Source organism: Eurytemora carolleeae, unplaced genomic scaffold (genome assembly GCF_000591075.1).
Source record: "Eurytemora carolleeae unplaced genomic scaffold, Eaff_2.0 scaffold54, whole genome shotgun sequence".
In the NCBI taxonomy this organism is placed as follows: domain Eukaryota; kingdom Metazoa; phylum Arthropoda; class Copepoda; order Calanoida; family Temoridae; genus Eurytemora; species Eurytemora carolleeae.
This window is the reverse complement of record NW_019396185.1, coordinates 69,164-79,001: the sequence shown is the minus strand read 5'-3', so window position 1 is coordinate 79,001 and position 9,838 is coordinate 69,164. Positions and strand designations below refer to the sequence as shown.

At 32.4% G+C, this 9,838-nt stretch overlaps 1 protein-coding gene across 3 annotated transcripts; it reads right to left on the bottom strand.

Moving 5' to 3' along the window:
- Positions 1 to 1,675: 1,675 nt before the first annotated feature.
- LOC111697551 (putative per-hexamer repeat protein 5) lies at positions 1,676 to 8,324 on the bottom strand. 3 transcript variants are annotated; one of them, XM_023467582.1, is made up of 9 exons: positions 8,245 to 8,324; positions 5,173 to 6,055; positions 4,854 to 4,932; positions 4,260 to 4,367; positions 3,824 to 3,915; positions 3,688 to 3,743; positions 3,411 to 3,491; positions 2,155 to 2,185; positions 1,676 to 1,953 (listed from the first exon to the last, which is right to left on the bottom strand). In XM_023467582.1, exons 1-9 carry the CDS (start codon positions 8,260 to 8,262, stop codon positions 1,766 to 1,768), a joined length of 1,536 nt encoding a protein of 511 aa, XP_023323350.1. In that variant the 5' UTR covers positions 8,263 to 8,324; the 3' UTR covers positions 1,676 to 1,765. The 3 variants fall into 3 exon arrangements, with proteins under 3 accessions (XP_023323350.1, XP_023323349.1, XP_023323351.1); XM_023467581.1 differs by lacking the exon at positions 8,245 to 8,324 and adding an exon at positions 6,425 to 6,643; XM_023467583.1 differs by lacking the exons at positions 1,676 to 1,953; positions 2,155 to 2,185; positions 8,245 to 8,324 and adding an exon at positions 6,852 to 6,991 and having other exon boundaries at positions 3,475 to 3,491; positions 3,808 to 3,915.
- Between the last annotated feature and the right edge of the window lie 1,514 nt (positions 8,325 to 9,838).

Sequence of the window (9,838 nt, the reverse complement as noted above, 5' to 3'; positions counted from 1 at the left end):
GTCTCATATATCACGGGACACTCTGGCAATATTAGTTAACAATGGGTTTAGTGTACGATAATTATTCTGTTGTGTGAGGAGTCTTGTTCCAACTAAAACTCAATTAAGCACAATATTTCAAAGTGTTTAAAATATTTTGAAGCTTGTATTCATTACCAACATACACAGGTCATTTTTCCTTTCAATTTTGCACGCATGTCATTGTCCAAGAAACTGTCACCTTTAACTCCCTGCCAACTTGCTAAGTTGTCGTATTTTAAACAAGTTGTTAAAAGAATACTTTTAAATGCTGTAGAGTAATCTTGACAAAAAGTTGTATTCTGCTTGAAAATTAATTATGAAAGAAAATAAATTTGTTCAAAATTATTTATTTCAATTTTAAAAAAGATTTAACGAAAACACACACATATAATATATATACAAAAAAATAGGAATAAGATTTACTCTTAAAGGGAGTGTTCGCGAAAAATGAAAGGGGGTATAGGCTTAATGCGATAAAAAAGCGCTTTTGATTGCTACTAATCTTACTTCTATCTGTTGCGTCTATAAGGAAAAAATTGTTAAAGATGTCTCATACCGAATAACTTAGCGTCCATACAAATTGAGAAAATTTCAACATACAACATACGACCGTAAAAGATCAATTTAATTTCAAACAAATCATTCAGATATTACAAACTATAGTCATCGATTATCTTTCGCCACATTTGTATATAGTTTATATTTTATATTTTTGATTTCGTTTTTTAAAGATATTTCTCTGGCGCTGGATTATCGAATACTCCTGGAAAATATGAAAATGTCGTCTTCATTATCAAAAATCCTCGAAACAGGAATAAAAGTAACAATCAGATCATAAAAAATAGAAAATATTATGAAATATGAACTAAATACGAATGCGTCGAAAAATTATCGATGATTATCGGTTGTAATAACTGAATGGTTTGTTTGGAACTAAATTGACTTTTTTACGATCCGCGTTTTATGTTGCACCTTTCTGCATTTGTATTGACGTTACGTTCTTCGGTATAAGTGGGTTTTAACAATTCGCTCCTTATAGACGCAACAGATTAGCAGCGATCAAAAGCGATTATTTTTCGCATTAAGCCTATACCCCCTTTCATTTTTCGCGAACACAATATGATGAAAATTTAAGATAGTATTTCTACCATTTTTGAAAAAGTTTGAAATTAAAACGATAGTTTAGATTTAAGTTTGCGTCGGATAGATGACAAGTTTTCAATCAGTAACCAACTCAAACTTTCTTTTCAAATTTTAACCTTAACCTTAAGTTTTTATTTACTTACTCAAATTAAGGAGCAGTAAGCGAAATTTTAAGTGCCCCCCTTGCATAGGTGACAATACCCGATTTACACGGTGCCTTAGAAACCTTTAAATGATAAATAATGATTAGTAATGTGGAAGATATTGTCGTTTTTCCAGGCTCAAGTGTCAAATTCGAATAATTGCATGAAGGGCCACTTGAAATTACGCTTACAGTCCCTTTAAATCAAACTATAATACTCAAGGGCTTTCTATCAACCTTAAACTAAATCTTTTTAATGCGAATAAAATGTATTGCTACAATTCTTCAAAGTGAATAAATACAAGGCGGGGGCCAAACTATAGTCGGATGACGACATTTTATGTTCCAAGTATTTTAGAATAATTTTGGGGGCCCTTATAATCTGTTTGTTTATTCACTTTTCTTGTTAACATAATCAATACTCAATAATAAAATAATTTAAAAATTAAATATTTAGCATCACTCATTATTATGGAGAGCATCGAGAAAGCAGTATGGTGAATAATGTGAAAGGCTTGTGCAGTCAATGTAGGATAGAATGACCCATCCTACAGCATAGAACAGGTTCTTCAATAAGTTGACCGGTAGGAAGAATAGATCTAGAATAGTACCGGTTGGGAACAATATATCAACTACTCGGACTTCTCCTGAACAGTTTATCAAATTTTTCTATATTTTATTTCAAAAATCGGATATTGTTTTTTAAAATCATAAAACAGACTAATTTCACTATTTTACGTAAAAAATATGTTATGAAAGTATCTCATCTTATTCATAGATCGGTTTACATACTAAAGCCTAAAGCGTCAACAGCAAAATCTTGTTTTAAAATTTTATTTGAAAAATTCCTTCTTGTAAGCCTAGATTCCGACCTCCAACCTGAAACATATTTTTACTTCGATATCTGTAAATACAGTGTGTCCCAATAAACATGGTAAATAAGAGACGACTTCGAAACTGACTTTCTAAAGTGTCTAAATAATTTGCGATGTACAAATTTCAGTGGCCAAAAAAAGTTACGTCTGTTAGAATTTATTTAATGTAATTTTGTAAACGTTAAAATACTATTTTGTGTCCTGCCAAACGTTGTATTACAGTGTGCAATCAAAATATAAATAAACAAATTCTTAACTCTAGCGACGAAATAGATAAAACTCTTGTCAACCCCTCATTTTGGTCTAAAATATATATTAAGATCGTAATTTAACAATCAATCGATTAGTTTATGTTGTGATATTGACTAGATGAAACAGAAAACTAATGCTCATCAATTGTCTAAATTAAACGGTGAATTATTTGATATGTTCTCAAATAAAATTCTCAGCCCAGCCCTAGTTATTAACCAGGTTTTTATCTATAAATGTATTAGTAACATCAAAACTGTTACCCTGATAAGCGAAAATATATTAAACAATTAATTAGCAAAAATGCAGTAAACAATTTCCTCCTTAGTTCTAACTAATTGTATTTAAATATTGAAATTCGTAGGTAAAGTTGAGGTTGTGTTTTCAATTGGTAAGAAAGGGTACGTTTAATTAAGCGTTTGTTTTCCATTGGTATTTCTCTCTTATTGAAACAGGAAAAATTAACTATTTTGCTAATTAGAAAAATTAAAATCTAAGTAATTTATGTTGATATAACATCTTATATTGATTGATTTATTGATGGTTAAAAAGGAAATAATATCGGCATTCCTTGATTTTAAAATGCGTAAATGCAAACAGAAAAATCAGCGAAAAACGATTACGAAGAAAAATGGCAGCTTGAAGAGCTAAGGTTAATAGCTAAAATTGTTACCAGAAAACACTCTGAAAGCTCTAGTTCCAATAGAATTAGTAAATTTTTCGAATTCACTCTGGAGTCTTAAAGTTTACTATGTGTTACCCACAAAGGATGAGACTTCAGAGACGATTGTACGGACTTTGTTTAGTCCGTTTTCTTGCATTCAAGGTTCCTGGTTTTTATCTTTGCTTAATCATTTTCTCAATTGAATGCAGAAACCAAAACTCAAGTTTTACATCATCATATTTTTAGAGTTTTGATTCGTCTTCCAAGTCTCATCCTTTGTGGGTAACCCTGTAGTAAAATAAGTTTTTATACAAACCTCGACTTGAACCTCTGTGGTGTTTGGCTTTGTTTCATCTAGATTGAAGGCGCTGGAAAAGCTTGATGCATTGATTAACCCCTAATCTCAACAAATCAAAATCATTAAATAAAAACATGTCTTCAACAAAATCAAGGTTATCACTTATCAGTAATTAAATATTTCCAGTAAGATTAGAGTATCTGGAATCAAATTTAATGAATAGAAAGAAGTAGTTGAACTACAAAGACTAAGTTTAGTCAATTCTCTTCAATATTAGCAATTTTAATTCTCCTGCCTTTGCTATGCAGTCTAGTGATGTGCAAAAAGTCCTATTTGCAATATCTTCAATACCTGAAATAATATTTTTTCAAGATTAAATTGGATACTGTTCAATTTCTATTAAAACATTTCTTTCTTTATAATATAATTACTGTCTGACAAGTAGATTAATTTCTGAAGTTTTTGACGGTGTTTCCGAGATTTGAGGAAAAATCTTGGTGGTCCAGCAAACCAATGAAACAATCTAAAAATGCCATTTATAAATTTCAGGGAGCTTTGCACCCATCTTCTATTTCAACCTTTAATGTAGCTCTGTGAACATTTTCGAATTTCGATTCGAACAATATGAAACATTAGGAATATTTCGAGGATTTATAAATTTTTTCGTGAATTTCTAAAAAATATTTTGGAGAGAATTTTTTTGTAACTCATAAACCTTCCCTAGAGTCATGTAAGTTGCTTAAAACGTTTAGGCTCGATCAGTTCAGCCGTTTAGGCGTTTTTTGCATGGATACAAACAAACATATATATATATATGAAAAACAAATTGACATAGTTTAGAATTTTACTTAAACTATTAAGATTCACCTTGGTTTAGACGAATTAGTCTGATCCGTGGTTGAGCTTGATTCCTCTAAAGTTAAGTATTCAAATCCAAAAGAATTCAGAACATTGAATCCTGAACTGCCAATTGAACTGAAGAACAAACAAAGAATCATTTTATGGGTTTTTTTTAGTAAAATCAGAGGAATTTTAAAAAAATTGAATTTTTGAGAGATGAAATTTAGAAAAATTTCTTTGCAATAAACTCAAATTTCGAAATCCATATATCTTTGAATACTGATAGTGTAAACCGTTGAAATTTCAAATTTTTGGTATTTCAAATTTTTTATATTTCAAATTTTTTATATTTCAAATTTTTATACTTCAAATTTAGACTATTTTATCTAACATAACACAAATTTTGAAATATCTAATGTCTGCGACATTGGGTTGGAAAGATATAGGGATTAGAATATCAAAGTTTGTGGCAAAGACTCAATTTCTTTGTTCTACATATTACAAATAATATTCCACTCAACCCCCCCCCCCTTTCTGTCTTACCATGAATTCTAGAATCTAAAATTTAAAATGTTTAAGATCTGAAATATTGCAAATATTAAAATATGATGTTTGATTTTCCTAGCATCAATACTTGCATTGCTATTTATAGAAGCATTCAGCCCCTCATGCAGCATCTTGTACGCTGCATTGAAGAAACCTAGAAAATAAATGATTAGAAATGTAATCAAATGAATAAATAAATCCTCGACAGGAATTAAGTCTTTGATGCACAAACTCTGACTTTCTAATCTCTATATCTTAAATAGCTCTTAGAAAATTCTGTTAGATCAAACAATCTAAGCTTAAAATGTAAAAGGTTTACACCATCAGGTTGAATAGATATAGGGATTGGAAAAAAAGAATTTGAGGCAAAGACTCAACTTCTTTATTAGCTTACCTAGTCCTTCTGAATCCAACCCTGCACCTCCTGAATAATCCAGGCTTCCGTTTGCAGTCTGCGCAGTACCATCTATTTTACCATATGAAGATCCGGCCTCAACCTCTACTGATGCCCCGTGGTCTCCAGATAATATATCAGCCACAACTTTACCATACTCATTACCACCCTCAGCTGATAGCAAGAGACTCGTCTCATTTACGATCACATCGGTCACGAGTTTACCGAATCCGGTGCCATCATCAAAATTTCCGGAACCCTCGCCAGTAACTGTAACACTTCTGTCATTTACTGAGACTCCACTTACTACTTTCGCAGTTCCGGCTCCAGGACCATCACTGGTGGCTGAGCTCTCAGAGGAGATTGTAAAACTATTATTGAAGGCTGTCACACCTACAGTGTATTTTCCAGCACCAGAACTACTCTGTTCCCGTGAACTTCCTGACCCCTCTCCGGAGATAGATAAACTACCGTCGGCCGTGATGACATCTGTTGAGAATGTTCCATATCCAGACTCTCCAGCGCTTCCTCCACCCTCCCCAAGAATTGATATGCTTGTATCATTAAGAATTAAATCAGCTTCCAGCTTACCAAATCCAGAACCAGATCCATCCCCACCCCCTTCACCAACCACAGATATGCTCGTGTTAACACCCGTAACCTTTGTGGAGAATTTTCCATATCCTTGATTTGACACTGAACTTGGTTGCCCTCCTTCTGCAGAGATTGAAATGCTGGCATTTTCAGTGCTAACGCTAGTAGCATACTTCTTATAATTAGTTCCTCCCCCAACATCAACCGAGATGGTAGCCAGGGGTGTATTAGTCAGAAGGTTAGGGATAACATATGCAAAGTTGGTATTTGATGTTACCTCAGCAGTGACCTTGAAGTAAAAGTGTTATTAAAAAAAACTAAGAATGGCCGTATTTGAACCTGCAAGCTTTTCCATTGCAAAATCTCAGTAAAAAACTGTTATTGGGCCGATCATCAACGAATTTAAAAATGGGGGGGGGGGGTACAGAAAACAATATTCGAAAAACTTTTGCTTTTTGACACAATTTATAAAAAATTTTATAAGCATTAAGGAATGGATTACAAAATTCCCTGGAAGATACCAAAGGTTAACAAATTAATAAAATATAGGGGTAATTATATTAAACTTAATTAAAGATGGCAAAACATAATTTTTTTGACATAATGAATAAACAATCATAATGTCAATATCTTAATTGGGGAGGGAGAGATTTTTTACCCGGCCTGCATGGTGAGTCTTTCTTCGGGGGTTTCTGGTATTGATTCCTAGTTTGAAAGTTGAAAGGTAATTCATGTTTAGGTGTTTAAGTTCAGTACGTTTATGACTATAGATACAGGTCAATTATGATACACGAGAATCTTCCTTGTTATCTGTACAGTGTACAATGTACGTGCAGTTTCGACTGCAGTACAAAATTGTGTTAAATCAATGAAAAGATTATTTTATGAGAAACGGGGGGGGGGNGGACGCGATGCTTATTGTAGGAAACCATAATTCAACTTAGAAAGTCTTTCCGAAACTTGAATTATAAACCTTTTCCCCATACATAGAAATATCAACAAAGCATTCTTTTTCATTTAAAAATGATGTGCATTGTACATAGCAAATACAACAAGCAGCAAATTCACGTAAATAAAACTATTACCCCTGTTTTTGTTTGTCTTTTACTACGGATATTCCGTGAATAACTTTCACTAATACTAGATAACAGCAATATTAAAATATATGTTGTTCCAAGGCTCATGATGGATTTAATTAAACTGAGAAATAAAATTGTAAACATTGGACGCAGTACATATTTATGCGGTACGCCTAAATAGAGATGGGCATGAGGCATAAATTATTATATTTGATCCATTGAAAAAAAAAGTTTTTTTTCATTACATCTATCCGATGGATGCAGTAAATGTTTCCAACGCAATTTTCGTTGAACAAAATTCGCGAAAATGAACTTACGGAATTCGTTCAGTTTCGTTCAAAATTATTTATCTTAATCCACCCTTAGGGTACCCCTGAAAAAAAGTCCCAGATGTACCACACAAATTTAGGAACCATTAGGGTAAACCAGCTCAAAAACGAAATTTTGATTTCAGTGGCCATATTTTATTTTGTTCCATTAATTTTTGGCCAATTTTTATGGGGGTTTAAAGTGTGATAACATTTGGAAAATCATTAAACTTGGTTCTAACGATATTTTAGAGAAGATTTTAATGGTCAAGCCGATTTCATGGCAAGATTAGATTTAGAGGCCGGAAAAAGTGTTGAGTTTGGGCCTTATAATCCATATTATAAAACTTTTCGGGAAAATTATCTTTCTAACTAATCTTGAAACCTAGAAAGTCTTAATTGCAGAGGAGAAAACGAACATCCAATATGTTTAAAAACCACCAAGGTACGAACCTTTTTGTAAATTATATTGGTCTATTGAAAACGTTACTCAATTAACTAAAATAGTTAACTTTGACCCATAGTTTGGCCATCATAAATATATGAAATATTTTTTTTCACTGTGCAATCTTAACATAGATCATTAGATGGGCATCTAATCTTTTTACAGTGTACAGATGGGCATCTAATCTTTTCACAGTGTACAGATGGGCATCTAATCTTTTTACAGTGAACAGATGGGCTTCTAACCTTTTTACAGTGTACAGATGGGCATCTAATCTTTTCACAGTGTACAGATGGGCATCTAATCTTTTTACAGTGAACAGATGGGCTTCTAACCTTTTTACAGTGTACCGATGGGCTTCTAATCCTTTTACAGTGTACAGATGGGCATCTAATCTTTTTACAGTGTACAGATGGGCATCTTTAGTTGTTAAAAACTTCCATCTGTGGTTTATTGTTTTAAGAATCATAACCGAAGAGAGAAAAATCTATCCAAAAAGCTATCTTTATCATTAACTTTAAGGAATATACCTTCCACAGTGACATTTTCTCGATTTTTGTACACATTTGAGAAAATTACTTTAAGATGCTAGAATTTTCAATATGAGCTAGTTTAACCCTAAAATGTGTTGTCTTTTAAAAGTCACCTTGCCCCAATCAATCATAATGTAAAGATAGTTGTGTCAAAGATGTGCGCCTGTTTAGCACTGCAGTGTACTGTCTCTGGGCTGTATACAGTCATAACCAGAAATCTGCGGAATAGGAAGACGACATTATAGCATTTCTGAAGTGCATTTGATGTTGTTTAAAGCAAAAAGCGTTACTTGAAAGTTATTAAAAGTACATATAAAGTAAACTGTGTCGGTTTACATTGCATAATTGTTGTGCCTCATGTTCTATGCGCTATTAAAAGTCGACTTCTTATTCCAGAGTTTTCTGGTTATCACTGTAGTAAACATAAGATGGATGTCACAGGAGTCATGACATGGGATCCATCTTTCACATATGTCATTAAAATATACTGGTCAAAGGAAACTTTTATATGAATTATCAAAATTTTCAATATTAAATGCTTTTATCCTTCTCGGACACTAAGAGGAAAACTGGTGCATCTATTCTTGTTTACAAACACAGCCCAGAGAGAACTGGTTTCACTATGTACTCAAAGAATACGCAACAGCAATTAACTTGCCTTGCATTTCTTCTTACCTTAACGAATTTAAATCGTTTTTACCTTTCAATTGGCATTGAGTGCTATACACAAATTTTAGTCTTCCAAACTAGTTTATTTTTAAATGACCGAGATCTTTGATATTTATAACGACGACTTCGGCTTATTGCTGTAGAATATACTGAACTATTAACAATATGCAGTATAAAATGCATTTTCAGCTAGTCTGGCCAGTTATCAGATATCCCTGTTCTTAGTGGTAATTCAAGTTTTAGTATTTGATACCTCATTTCATCGCGTGTACAGACATTGTGGTATTCAAGATGAATTGAATAGGAGGGGGCGATAGGGTTTCCGTACACTTTGCTGTGACGTTTTTGGACTGCTGAAGAACTTTAGTTTTTGCGTAACAATAACAAAAGCAGGCGTTCTAATGTAAACAAACACGAGCTAGTATACGGTGAATCTTCATCTAACGCCATGCGCCAGATATCTGTTAATCATTTGTGTTACTGTTTACAATCTTTATTATTGTTGTTACGCAAAAACTAGTTCTTCAGCAGTTCTCCTTGGAGTAAAAAATACTTAATAACATTTTTATTTTATTTTTAAAATATATATTTATTGCCCTATGCGAACAACAGAGGCATTTCATAACAAGTTACATATTGCATATGCTATTTTATGTAATTCATTGACACTTTAAATTTAAATATGAACTTACAACAATTTACAATATTTTTCAGACATTAAAATGATACTTAAAAGTATCTTCTTCAAAAAAGGCATGCGCTAAAATCGTTTAAATAAGCATGCTTAGTTTACAATGGCAGTTTACAACAACTATTAAAACAGGGTTAAAATAAAATATAAATAAAATCCATCTATACAGCTGGAAGAATCAGTACAGTAAATTTGACTTTGAACATTGAATTTAAACAAATAAATAAAAAATGAAACTAGGATATTGTTCTAGTTATAAAATATTCACAAATATCATGCTTAGGCTTGAAGTAGTCGGAAGAGGAAACTATTTGTGTGTATGTAATTGTAAATGCTTTCTATATGTG

What these genes read in the sequence shown, in the direction of transcription:
- LOC111697551 (XM_023467581.1), bottom strand. Translation starts at nt 6,499, where the DNA reads ATGAATTACCTTTCAACTTTCAAACTAGGAATCAATACCAGAAACCCC. An exon ending in AGACTCACCATGCAGGCCGG is followed by an intron (nt 6,056 to 6,424) that starts GTAAAAAATCTC and finishes TTTTACTTCAAG; the next exon opens with GTCACTGCTGAGGTAACATC. An exon ending in GTTGGATTCAGAAGGACTAG is followed by an intron (nt 4,933 to 5,172) that starts GTAAGCTAATAA and finishes TTTATTTTCTAG; the next exon opens with GTTTCTTCAATGCAGCGTAC.